Below are 14,415 nucleotides of genomic sequence, written 5' to 3' on the forward strand. Positions count from 1 at the left end.
ATCCGGGTTGTATTTTTTGCACAAAAGAATGATTGATTTTTTTCCACAATTTTGATCATTGGATTGTGATCTATGTAGATCTGGAAGCAATCCGAACTTTTTTAGTCATCCTCTGCACAATTTTTTTTTTTTTTTTGGTACGTCGGCGCCTCACACACAACGGATGTGAGTGTAGCTCAAAAAATCAGAAGAAGTAAAAATTGCAAAGAATTTGGGACCGAGCCATGTCCGTCCCAAATAACATCTCCAGAATGATGGACCATATAGAAGGTCATTCAGTCCACAGCACAGTTGGCCACCCATGTCCTTTTGCACAGCTTTTGAAGTGACTATTCCATAATTCAATTGTGGATTCACGGGGAAGAAGGTAGTCTTTCTTTCGCGTGAAAAATACAACCCCTGTTGGAGCCTCTATTCCCAAGTTTTCTCAAGGTCAATTTTAATGAGTTAGTCATGGACGGTGGCACGAGGGGCAGTGCGAGTTTTGTTATTCGGAACTCGTCTGCTAAAGTTGTGACCGCTGGGGGCAGTTAGCTATTTGACACTTTGGTTCCGAGTGTGGAGCTGAGGGCTACTTAAGTGGGCCTTTGCCATGCCCGGTGTGTGTTACAGGCTAAGTCTATCATTCTGGAGGATAACTCAGCCACCGTTATTAGTTGGATCCGGAGGGTCCAACGGGTAACAGTTGTGACCATCCATTGCTCTGGGACATTTGGGCTATAGTGAGGAATGGAGGAGCTTTTCAAACCAAATATGTATACTGCAAAGTCAATGGGGCTGCGGATTGAATGGCTGCTTATGTAGCCTGTCACTCCGGTAGATCCTATGGGCTGAAAATGGGGAGTTGCTCCTCGCACAGTCGCACTTCAAGATATTCTATTTTTTGATTTTATTGGGTTTATTCATACTCGTCAGGTATGATCCATCTGTTCTAGCAAAAAAAAAAAAAAAAAAAAATACAACCCCTATCCACTTGACCCTTCGGACCCAAAGCCGATTCATACAAGAGGACGTGGTCGGGCCAAGTTTCCAGTCCGATCAAGAAACCAACTTTACCTTGGGCCGTTTTTCAAACCCTAATCGGACGCCGCACGTTGCAAATGCCGAAGCCTCCTCAATCTTCCGCCTTATCGAGCGAAGTCCCTCCTACTCGCCGACATTTGCTGGTGTGGTTGCCAGAGCATGCTGGGCATCTCGGCTGCTCTCTCGTCGTCCGCCACCGCCGGTGGGCTGCGCTTTTCCTTTCCTCTCTGCGCCACACGGGGGGCGCGGAGCACTAGGATGCTGCCCTCCTCCTCCTCCCCTAGCCTCTCACCTCCCTACGCCTTCGCTTCGTCCGCCAGCGACCCAATCCACCCCAAGAAACCTTGGTTGCTCGTTGGCCTTGGCAACCCAGGCAAGATGTACCAGAGAACCCGCCACAACGTACGTGGACTTGTTCCAATTTCTTTTTTTTGGCTTTTCTTTCATCTTTATAGCTATTTCCTTTTTTTTAAAGAAAAACTTTTTGACATATTTGTGTACTTTAATTAAATTGTGTTACTCCTTTTATACTGATTGTCTTCTTAAGAAAACGTAAGAGGTCTGTGGAATATATATATATATATATATATATATTATAAATCTTGAAACCAAGATGCATTCTAGAAATTTTTACAAAGGAAATTCTGGTTTTGGATTAGATCATGACGCTGGAATTTCAAAAGCAACACCTAAACTAGATATAATCTTGAAATGGACTCCAAGATTCAAAAAATAAAGCAAAAACTTAATTCAGGATGCAGGGTAGAATTGCTTGTAGCTCAAACCCAACTTTAAATAGAAAATAGAACTCTCTATATCCAAACCCTCAGCCTCCCCACAAACACATGCACAAACGAAAAAAACGTAAAATCTTTTCTTTTCTTCCTTGGTTTGCCATCATTGGCCTTCTTTCAGAGGCCAAGTACGTTGGTGCACTACTAGTTTAGGCTGTGACTCAACGAGTAGATACTTCCTAAGTAGCATGAAGTGAGTTTTAGTGTATGGAAGTGTATGGCTAAAACAAGTTTGGGGTTGGCAACATCTAGGAAACTTCCGTACAGATTTCTATATTAAAAATATATGACATTAATTATATTTCATGTAGTTGACTTTTAATTATATATTTATTGAAGCTATATTTAATATTAAAGAGATGCGTGAGTAACAAAAAGATTCCGACATGCAGAAGCTATGTTATTAATGCATAAGATAATTAACAACAATTGTGTTCCAATTTTTACTACTAAATTGGCTGCACAAAAAATATTGATCTGAAGAAAGGATTTACATAAGAAATGTTATTTGAGAGGAGAGAGCACTCAATGGCCTAGAGAGATGAGAAAGAAACTCCAATTCTTTTATGTTCTTAGAAGTTGAAGTATGATGCATCAAAGCCCTTAAATAAAATCCTAAATCTCCAAATTATGACATTAGGGTTGTGGTGGGGGGACTATGAAAGATGAGCGGGGATGCAGCACATAGATGAGAAGGCTATTTGTGGTGCAGTTAGGGCAGGCAAGGACCATCTAGCAGTGGCCTTGTCACTAAACCTTATTATTGAAAAATGGCCAACCATAATAAGGGTGAAGCTTGTTTTGGGCTCAAGTCTAAGTCTTTAACATTAGGTTAGGTTGAGCTTTTGTGAATTTTGGTCCGAACTTCAACTAAAAAATCCCAACCTGAACTCTAGATGGGCTGGACTTGGATTGAGCTTAAATCCGACCGAAACCAACTTGAACCATCTGAACTCAACCCGACCAGATCCAATTTGATAAATAAATAAACTTATATTTATGTTACACGCAAAATTACTTATATGTTTCATTTAAGTCATGCCTTTAGTCTTTTTGAGTTATAGAATTAAATTAATGCACTTAAATTAGATCTCAACCAAACCAATGCTAACCCCTAAAGAATGTTTTGGGACTTCCCCACTCTTCAATTACTATACAACTTGGCCTAACCTAATTATCCAACCCAACATAGCCCAACCCAACACCAGCTCATCCCAACTTGACTTTAGCTCAAAATGGGGTTGTGTTAGAGAAATCCTAAAACCAAGGTTGGTTGGTTTGGGAGATATAAAGGTTAGATTGCTTTAGGGTTAGCCCCATGGTTTGTTGTACTGGATCGCACCACTGGTACAAGGTGTTTCATACAGTAGTGAGACTAGGTACAGCCCCTATACCAAACGTTTGTAGTGAGGTAAGTGCTATACTGACAATATGCAGTTCTATATCGAGATTGCAAACTTTGGCTTGCTCTCGACTTGTCCAAACTCACCAAGTTGTAGCCCCACCATAAAGGCTTGAACAACCCTTTCTTGGGATTTAAGACAACTGGGTCCAATCTTCTTCAGTCAGTGTTCTCTTTTCAGCTGGAAATTGGATATTTAGGAGGTATTCTAAAGTGTTTTTAGAGGCCGGTTGGTAGGGAGCATTAATTGCTTTTGTGCATGTGTGCGCGCGCGAGAGAGAGAGATGTAATGGATGCACGATGGGTTTTTTCAGCTATTATTAACTAGCCTATTTCCTATTTTGAAAGTCCTAATTGGAGAAGGACAGGTATCTAGTTATACCTATAAAATTGATAGCAGGCTGTTTCTTCTTTCTTATATGAAGGTTAACTCAGTGAAAGAAACTAATGCAGGCCTCTTCTTTCTTCTTTTTCTTCTTCCTGTTGTTTCTTTTCATATTTTCCCTCTTTTGCTTCATTTTTTATTCTAACAGAATGTAGGCCTCTTCCTTCTTCTTATTCTTCTCCTTGTCTTTTCCTTTTTGTATTTTCCTCCTTTGCTTCATTTTTTCCCAAATTTTCACTTGCTGAACAAAAAAGGTGGTTTATTGCCTTTTTTTTTTAAAAAAAATAGATTCGAGTAAATCTGCTACAGTGTTTGTTTTCAACATTGAGGCAACAATCTTAATAGAGACTAACAAGACTGTTTCATAGTATCTTCTGAGTGAAAGGGCTGAATACCGCCAAACAATTTGGACTGTTTCGGATCTGAACGGGTTTTTTGTTCACGAGCAATCCGCAAAAGTCCAAATTAAAAAAAGGAAGTGTGATCTTCATCACTGACTCCATATGCCTACTAAAGTTTTTGGAATAAATAAACTACAGGCAAAGATTCAGTTGCAGCAATATGAGGTGGTTCCAATCATCAAATCAATTTGTGAAAGGCCTTCTAAGATGGTCTTTACAATGGGCATCTCCCACCTGACTCGTATTACCTGTGCACTATGTTGATAACTACCCGGCATGGTACACATATCATATGGTACAGATAGGGATGTAGTTCTGTATTATGTTTGAGTTGATCGCCCTTAATACTAATAATTGATAGAGATTATAGCTAGGATAAGCCTTGATGGTTAGGGCTATGGTGTTATGTTTGAGCATTAATTCACATGTTAGATTTTTCAATTGTGTTTTATGAGGATATTGACTCCATTGTTGACTATTTGTAACACTGTTGCACAACTTTCGAACTTCCTCCTCCAATCTCAGAAATAATAGCCTACCTTATCAATTGTTCTTAGGATTGGTTGCTTTCCTTTTAGGTCGGTTTCGAGATGTTAGATGCTATAGCCGAAGCTGAGGGCATATCCATGAGCAAATTACGCTTCCGAGCAATGTTTGGGGAAGGTACTTTTCATGTTACTATAGAAATAACACAAATATGCACATATCTTGGTTTGCAATGCTTCCCTCAAGCACAAACATGAACATATACGAGGAAAATAATCTCCGCATGTTGGTTTATTTTCTGCATCATGCTTTCTATTTAATTTTTATTTGTAGTTTTGCAAATATGAGATTGTTGAACGTGCTTCATGGCTTGTTATTGATGGTAGAGGCTTGTAATTCCACTCAATGGTCTAAAGTTTGCTATCATTTATTGTCCATTCTGTTTTTAAAAACCGTGGGATGGGATGGTATCAGCAGTGCCATACCATTTCATCATAAAACTGGCACTGGTGCACAATGTGAAGGTATGGGGTGCAGTCTCATACCAGGCGTGGGTACCTGGAACCATAATGATTTTTTGAAACTGGTATGCTCTTCAGTACCGGTTTTTAAAACCTTGGCCTTCTGCAACTATTGCTTTGCAAACTAAGTAAATCTAGTGACATGCTCCTGTTTGAATTGTCCTAAACTAGGTTGAAGATCCACTAAGAAGAGGGATGCAGGTAAGGTCTGTTAGGACTGGTGAGATGCCCAAATGATCAAACCGACTAAAGTTGCTCTCTTGTGCACTCAAAAAGGGACAATCCAAACATGAATATTAAAGACCACCGTTTTTCTTTCATGAACCCTTTTCAGGAAAAAAAATCTACTGAACAGTGGATCTGACCTGCTGCTCTAAGTAGACTGGCAATCGGTTATCTCATGATGTCAATTTAGTGCTGTCGGCTGTTGACCCTGAATCTTTTGTTTAGTGAATTTGTGCTTTGCCTGATTATGTGTTTATCAATTCTGTCCTTGCAGGCAGGTCCCATTACCATAGATTATCAACTTAACATAATTTTTGTATATTAATTAAATACAAGAACTTGCCTCCCACTAAAAAAAAAGAAAAGAACATAGATCTTCTATTTAATAGCAATATTCTATATTATGACATACAATTCTTGTCTATACAGATTTCGATCTATCTTGTCTCAAGGTTTTTTATTTACTAGCAATACTCTATTACCCTACTACATAAAATACTTGTTTATACGGACCTCAAATAAACTTTTTACACTTTTGCTCCTAGGCTGCATTGGAAACGCCCCTGTCATGCTCGCCAAACCACAGGCTTTTATGAATGCAAGTGGTGAGTCTGTAAGTACATATATCTGAAAAGATTTCTCCAGTATATCTAAACCTCTTTCTATTTATGATGTACTTTTGGCCCATGAAATGTAGGTTGGATCACTTGTCTCATATTTCAACATACCACTGAATCAAGTACTTCTGGTATGGTACTTGTAATACTTCCATGGCTCTATTGTTACTAGGATGAAGTACCTTTTCCCTTCATTCCATTGAGTGTTGGATTTCTTTTCTGCAGATGTATGACGACCTAGACTTGGCTTTTGCAAAATTGCGTCTATTACCAAAGGGTGGGCATGGGGGCCACAATGGGTATTTTGTTCTTTCCCACTAATCACTCTATGCTTACAGAAATCTATCGCTTCATAGTTGAGTCCCTACTCTCAAAATCATAAAAAAGTACTCTATTCATAACTACAACTAAGAAATGACCAATTTTCATTTTCGTTGGTCTCTTTTGTTTCAAATTGTTATCAACTTGATGTCAACCATCCACTACCTTTTGCCTTGGATAAGAGTTGACATCACCTCAATTGTGCTATAGTTCCATAATCATAGTCATAACCAATGCCATTATCCTAACTAATGTGTGGCTTTATATGCTTCTTCATTGTTTACTATATTTGGTTACATCCTCATGCAAAGCCAGCTTTTTCCATTTTTTAATTGAGGTCCTTTTTCATTTTGTTTAAGCCTTTGCGATGCTTTCATGATCTCTCTGCCATCAGTTTTTGGCTTTAAAAACTTCGCATCAAGGATTTTTCTGTCCATTTAAATGTGTAGAATGATTATGGTATATGTACCATGCTAAAATGTTATTGCACAGTACAGGAGCATGTACTTCCGTACCATATGTGTCAAGTGGTAACTTGTAGCAAATTATAATTTTACATTATCTGTATTAATGTGCACCGGTGTAACATGCATCTACATAAGCTGTAATGTAGTGGTTTAGTCTTGTGCCCTGGTCTCCTATTTGAAAATGTGCTCTATTGTAGGATATCCGCAGGGGAGACACTGCAATATGCACTCCTAAAAAGGTACAATGTACAATAAAATAATGAAATTAATAAAATCTGAAGCTAAAACTAATTGAGAAAACACACCTATATTGCATAACATGGTTGTTATCTAATGTGTTAATATCAAAAATACCAAACGAGCCTCTGATCTGATGCAAGATGTCTTAGTATAACACATGCTATGTGCATGGCTGATTAGAAGCGTTAATTTCAGTAACAAAACTAACAATCTACAACTAGGAACTTAACACAGGATCAAGATTTAGAAGATTTACCACTGTGATGGAGTGTTTGTTCAATCCACAGAGGTCCCTCCAAGCAAAGGGGAGAACACGTATCAGTGGAGAAGTGCCCGTATTCTCTTGACTGGTGATGAAGTGCATCGAGAACCATATGGTGGTGTTTCAGTTGATAGAAAATGACCATGATAAGACTGCTGCAGTAAGGAGCCACAGCAACGCAAAACCTAGGGTTTCAGTTAGGGGTGGCAATCGGGTCGGGTCGGACATAAACGGGTCGGATCAGATATTAAATAGGTCAGAAAAGTATAAACCTGAACCGACCTGTTTAATAAACAGGTCAGAAATTACAATCTGAATCCGATCTGTTTATTAAACAGGTAACCCGACCTGACCCGTTTAATCGTTTAATAAACAAGTCGATTAAATAGGTTGGGTTTGCTGTTATGACCCGTTTAACCAAATGGAGAGAGAGAGATGGGAGGGTGGTTCCGTGGCTGGGTGGGTTGCTTCCGGCGCGCGCGCGAGAGAGAGGTGGGGGGTTCGACAGAGAGAGAGAGAGAAGATCTGATGTTCAGAAATCGGAGCCTGAAGATCTGATGAGGTTTGGGAGGGGCCGGTGGCTCCTCTCCCGAATCTCATTGCGGCAGCTCCACCTGCGAGGCTGCGACCAAGTGGTCCAAGTCATGGCCTCAGCAGAGGGGGGAGGAAGAACCCTCTCTGCCTTGCCTATCCGCAGCAGGGGAAGGAAAAGAACCCCTCAGAGGAGGGAAGGAAGAATCCTAGCGTAGCCATCGACAACTGCGGCCACGACAGCGATCAAGCGCGGCGCCGGATCCACAGCCGGAGACCGTAGGTAGGTTCCTTCCCCCTTTGTCTTCCTCTTCTTCTTTTCTTTTATTTTGTTATCATGGGGTAAAAGGAAACAGGGGTTAGAGTTTATGGTTTACCTCGCTCCGGGAAGAAGCTGCAGCTACTCTCTCCGGTAGCACTAGTTGTGGGTTCTGAAAACCCTAGCCGAGGAGGAAGAAGGAGGGGGGCGTCGATGTAGCCGCGGGGCGTTGATGAGGTGATGTAGCTGCGATGATCTTGTCCCAGGTGAGAGTGGGATCGGTCGATCGAGGGGCATGATATAGCCGCGGTTGCCGACTCGCCGTCGACGGGGAGGCAGAAGTAGTCGGCAAGGGGGAGCCGGGGAGGAGAGGGCAGAGGCAGAGGAGAGGAGAGGGGAGACGAGAGAGTAGAGAGCTCGGGCGACGCTTGTCACAAACCCTAGCCTCAAGTCCCCCAAATGGCCAAATCAGGCCCTCGCGGTGAAGATGGGAGGGAAGACAGGAGAGGATTAGTTGATTAGAGGAACACTGAGGGATCGTGATTCGTGCCGACATCGCGGTGAAATCGGGCCGAGGGCCCGAGGTGGAGTGCCATGCGCACGGCCCATGCGGGCGTGCGGCAGAAAATTGGGCCGGTCCTGGGCCTTGTCTTTTGGCCCTTATCTACCAGCCCAATAGTTAAACAAGTTATACGGGTTAAACGGGTTGGATGTCTAAAATCCGTATCCGACCCAATTAATAAACAGGTTAAACGGGTTAACCTATTTACGACCCGAACCTGTTTAGGCCAAACCCAAACCTGTTTATGGCGAGTCGAACACGGGTCGGGTTGGCGGGTCGGGTCATAGTTTGCCATCCCTAGTTTCAGTGGAAAGGTGGCTGTCTTGGCCTGTAAATATAGAAGATATCAAGAAAGGATAAGAGGCTCAAAAGAGGACAGTATCAAGCAGCTGGAAGAGATTATGATTGTTGAAATATGGACTAGCCAGGTTCTGTTCTGCAATAGATCAGTTTGATGACTTGATCTATTCTTGAGACCTGGTAGTAGGCCAGCTGCCTGATAGGTGGCTGGGTGCTACCTGGATGGTTGTTTAGTGAAGAATCATAATTCATTTAGGCCCTGTTTGAATGCTGAGCTTAAGCTATCCGCTGATTACTTGGCTTGCCACTGGAGAGAGTGAGAGAATGAAGTAGAAAGAGGAGTGAAGTCATACAATGAGAGAGTTTCAGAGCAAATTATCCAGTTTTTAGGACACTAGATTCTAATAGCAAGGTAATTTGCGCTATCCCTAAAATTTAGGGATTATGAATTCTTCAGCTCTTAGAGATCCATCGTTTCCTTCACAAACAGAACTTGTCTTCCTTGGCCTCGGTGGATACAGGAGTTATCAGCAGATAACTTACGCCAACATCCAGACAGCCCCTTAATTAGCTCATAGTTATTCAACATTGGAAATTGCATAGGTTAACTGCTGATCTTTAGTAGTACTGCCAAGACATGATTTGCCTTTCAGCTATGAGATGATAGTTTGTTACATAGAAAATTTCCTTTTAGTAATTGCTATAAGGAGCACGGTTATTGCCATGCAATTATGATGAATACAGATTTCCATCTACATTCCACTTCTAACTGGGGCTCTACCATTTCCTGAAGAAAACAGAGGTTGTGATTGTAGAGTAGGCTTATTTTGTGAGAGTCTGGGCACTCTTGTAACAGTTTTTAACTGGGTTCTCTGTAAGATGGATATACCACCATACTGCATACGAGTATGTTGGCAGCTGATACCATCCACTTCTTGATGCCCAGAAATCTCTGGTAGTACTAATGGCCTGCTTTAAGTCCTCAAGCAACAGAGTCTAGGGGTACTATGCTATATACTAGAATGGAGAATTTTTGGTCTGATACTTTTTTTTTTTGTTGACTTGACAACAGGCTTGTGTCTTACTGAGGCAATTTTCTTTTTACCAGATCAGCAGTTTTATTTCTCTCTCTGTTCATTTGTAAAGCAGGTTTAAGATAAAAGATACTGTCTGATTGGATTTTAACTGACACTAGTAGTAATTAACAGCATGCGAAGTGTCATCAACCACTTTAAGGGAAGCCGTGATTTTCCACGTCTACGAATAGGTAAGAATACAAATCCGTGTTTTTTCAGTCCTTCTGTTATGTGCAGCATGCTTAAAGAGAACTTTTTGTGACTTTCATCAAGGCATTGGACGACCACCAGGGAAGATGGATCCTGCCAATTTTGTTCTCAGACCCTTCAACAAGCAAGAACGTGAAGAGGTTTTCCCTGATCTTTGTTCCAAGTATTTTAAGCATACAAACTTAATAGTTGGTTCAGTAAACTGAACTACATAGTTGATTTAGTAACAGTCTTTACATTTCTGATACTTAAGAAGGATATATTTGTTGTGGATTCAGCTCGACTTCACCTTTCAGAGGGGAGTAGAAGCAGTAAGGATTTTAGTGCTTGAGGGGATCAACAAAAGTGCTACTTTTGTGAATAGTGTGCAGTCATCGGAACTATCGAATAAATGAAACTAATCAGATTGTCCGTGAATCAAATTGTTCTAGAAATTGATAAATCTTAATTATCAGACTACAACAGTGGCTCCATGTTGACCATATGCTGAAAGAGTTGCCACATTCCTGGGAGGAAACCTTGGCAAGTGTCACATTTTGATGTGAGGGTGAAGGGAGTACCATTGCTTGGTATTTAGAGAAGCAATTTGGTTGTCAAATGAGTAATTGATTTTTGACCAACACAATGTGCACCTCTGTTTTTTTCCCTATTCTATAACTGCAATGAAGCACATGATTACTTTTGGAATTAATTCACATTAAATTGCAAATTGAGCTACAAATTGTTTTTGTTTACTTTTGTAACTATTATGAAGTACTTGTGGGACCAGTTAGGTATAGACTGTAAGTTGAATATTGTTTCTGGTTATTCTTATTTTGTTTACTCATTTCTTATGCAATGAAGGTAAATCAGTGTATATAATCATTTGATCCTCAATCAAAATATTGTGAATATCCGTTCCGAAGATTTTGTTTTGCTGATGCTGACTGAGTATTATACTTAATTGGATATGGTCGCACTGCTGGCAAACTTATATCCTTTTGATTTGAGTGGCAATTGTGTTCCTATGCTGGATCATTTTGTAGTTATTTACTTACTCCTGTGGCTATTGGCTTGAAATTTTTGCTTCAAATATTCAACCACCTAGGAAGCACTGACCTTCAAGATGAGGCTAGACAACAATTTTTGCTTTTTCAAGCCCCAATCAAGCTACAAGGATTTTGCTACCTCTGCAATGATCATTTTATGGATAAAAGCTGCACAAGCACCGTGATCCCGAGCCAAAATCCCAAATTCCTAAGGTTGCTTTACAAATAAATAACCTTGGTATATTAGCAAATGATCTAATAATAATAATAATAATAAATCTTATGGTTAGTTATCATGGTTTCCTAAGTTATATAGGGTTAAAGCAAATGTAATGGGAAAAATAATCAGTATACATAGATATCTATAGCAATTTTCTGATCTCAACGAGGAAAGAAAAGTGGATTGCAAAACTTGATTTGGTGAAAGGAGATTGTTTGTACATGCCGATGTGGAGGGTATCTTTCAACAAAACAACATATGCAAATATGCATGCTTGCATATAGACACGTGTATATATATATTTATATATATACACACACATATATATCCACATACATACATGTATATGAAGATAGATTGGGCTGCACTCGAGTCAATCTCTACTCAGAACTGGTCAGGTATAGATTGGATGATGGGGTTTCTAGTTGGATGTGATTTACTATCTCTAGATTGCTTATATAGATGCGATTTGAAGATTTTTAGTTTATGTATTAAGTGGTCCAAAAATGAACCGTTTAAATAATACTAAATAATATATAATTTTTTATCATTTGATGTAGGTTAGGGGTCTTTAAATTATATGATTTTAATATATAAGTAGTTTAAATATAGTAGATTACATCCATCGGCTCGGATCATCAATGTAGTATCCTTATTATTCAATTTATACTTGATTGGATCTGAGTGGAAATACACTCGAGGTGTAGCCAAATCTAACTCTATATATGTATGTATGTATGTATGTTAAACTGGAATGTATCTGAGAGCATTGTGCTCCAAGTGCTTCATCGTAGAAATTAATGACAAGCATCTCAAAATGAAAATCAATGCCTTTGGTGTTAATATATGATATATAAAATTAGCAGAAACCAAAAATCACAAATTTCTATGATCTTTTATTTATGTATCAAATTAAAATGAAACTAACAATTTCAATGGTTTCATGTCATATTTTACTTTAGATCAAGATGCACAGTTGGGAATTGCAAATTAAAAGTATGTTCAAATTAAAAGTTTATATGTTTTTGCTCACAAGCTTTATAGTTTCCATTTATTATTTGCTGAATAAATGCATTGGTAAGAGAATTCCATTTATTATTTACTGAATAATATTTAGTACCAAGTATTTTGTATATCTTAGATTGTGATTAACATCATTGATATTCATTTTAAGATGCTCTTTATTGATTTCCATTAGAAAGTATTTATAGTCAGATACTTTCAGAAGCATTCCAGCCTAATACTCTCTATGTGTATATATGTATGATGCAAAAGAGCAAGTGGAACATTCTCCTTATTGATTTTCAATTCCCTCCTCCTGTTTCTCGAACTAAGGAAGCCAGTCAGGCTTGTTGGCCTCGTAGTTGATAAGTGTACATATACAAAGAGTACTTCTTAAATATAAGTCTGGCATTTCAGATAATTGTTCATTTAGCATGGTGATCGAATGTTAGCAATTTTGATATGCAATGTCCTAAATTCTGAGTGAAAAAAGTCAATGTCACAAATGGCCTGCATTTCTTTTGATTCATGAAATTAGTGGTAATGATTTTAAGATCTTATACTGCTCCAAATCTCATCTGATGCAGGGCTAAGATTGAAATCTAGAGTCTCAGTTAATGTCATGCAACTTTGGGTTTTGGAGGAATATGAAACCCCAACTCAACCCAAAACCAGCAAAATATGAAGGCTATAAGCTTATTTGACCCTCCACTCTTATGAAAATCAATTTCAATGCTAATTAACTAGATGTACTGTAAACAACATTGTAACTTGCAACAAAGCAAAATCAACTACCTTACTCATCTTTGCATGGAAGAATTGATATGAATCAATATTCCAAAGAAGTTTCTTTCCATGCTTCAACAAAATTTTGCTACCAAAGATAAAAGGTTAAGAGAGCCCGTTCAAGTTGAGAGTTTATCGGTGATTAGGTCGACGGCTTAGGTCGAGAATGTGAGCATTGTAATTACAGAAATTTCATGCATACAAGTAGAGAGTTTATCGGTGATCTGGGGCAGTTTTTTTTGTTTCTCTCAAATCTAGCATACCATAGTGCTTGTTTTATTCAATATCTCTAGTCAAAGTCTGCTTGATTGCGTAAAAATTGTCATCCAACAAAATATTTAGAATACTTTCTACCGTCAAATACTGAAATCGGTTCCTTGGCGATTAGTTTTGCATCTTTTATTTACTTGAATATACCGGAGTAGAGCATGTCTGATTATCTATTTCTATTACAACAGTTTGTAGTGTTGCATAATGATGAGGCAGATTACCCATCATTGAGAATCTATAGATGTGTTAGGAACTAGATCTGTATCCAAATCCGATAATAATACATAAAGTCAAATTTGGATTTGTATTCAGAGTTACAAGTATTTATATGTTTTGAGCTTGAATCATAAGCCAATACAAATGAGACAAACTCTAAAATAAAAGGTACCAGATATTAACCATTATTTTAATTATTCTTGTGTTTTCTAGATTTTCTTATAATAAAAATATGCCATAGGAAATATATATGATTTCGACTATATTGCTCCAGTATTACCAAGTTTATAACTTAGTCATACTAGAAATTGACAAATTTATCCTCATGCCCTGTGCTAGTTAGACTTATGTGCTTTTCTCTAGTGGGAACGTTTATCATTTTATTGATGCCATTACTGTACAAAAGAATTAAGCAAATTGTGCAAAGATAACATAGAGGCACTATTGTAGGTTTTTTTTTTTTTTTTTTTGAAAGAAGAGCTTGTAAGCAATAAGCTATAAACCAAGGTGTATCCCCTCTCCTATATATCAATATTCCATATCTCTCAAACATGGCGAAAGAAGGATTCGATTTTAGTTCAACTATCAGGGACTTTACTAGATTAATAAGATGACACCTTCTTTAGTTTTTCAGGATCACTAGTAGACTAAAAGACTCTTATCACTTTCATTTTTTAAGAATTACAAAATTGGATGGGGACAGATCTCAGATGCTTAAGTTGCTTTTTTACTTTTGGTAGATGGAGATACAACTCAAATACATCGATCCAGCAAAATCAAAAACAGTCTAAATTATAAAGTATAATCAATA

General features: G+C 38.6%; 1 protein-coding gene across 1 annotated transcript; it reads left to right on the forward strand.

Annotated features, from left to right (window-relative positions):
* Window positions 1–1,080: 1,080 nt before the first annotated feature.
* LOC103708193 (Peptidyl-tRNA hydrolase family protein) lies at window positions 1,081–10,986 on the forward strand. The gene is made up of 8 exons (XM_008793016.6): window positions 1,081–1,425; window positions 4,584–4,668; window positions 5,783–5,850; window positions 5,935–5,985; window positions 6,080–6,153; window positions 10,005–10,063; window positions 10,146–10,222; window positions 10,361–10,986. The coding sequence occupies exons 1-8, from the start codon at window positions 1,183–1,185 to the stop codon at window positions 10,475–10,477; spliced, it is 774 nt and encodes a 257-aa protein (XP_008791238.3). The 5' UTR covers window positions 1,081–1,182; the 3' UTR covers window positions 10,478–10,986.
* The last annotated feature ends 3,429 nt before the right edge of the window (window positions 10,987–14,415 follow it).

This window comes from Phoenix dactylifera, chromosome 1, assembly GCF_051530095.1.
Source record: "Phoenix dactylifera cultivar Ajwa chromosome 1, Ajwa_hap1_PhDact_Kaust_v1.1, whole genome shotgun sequence".
NCBI classification, from domain to species: Eukaryota; Viridiplantae; Streptophyta; class Magnoliopsida; order Arecales; family Arecaceae; genus Phoenix; species Phoenix dactylifera.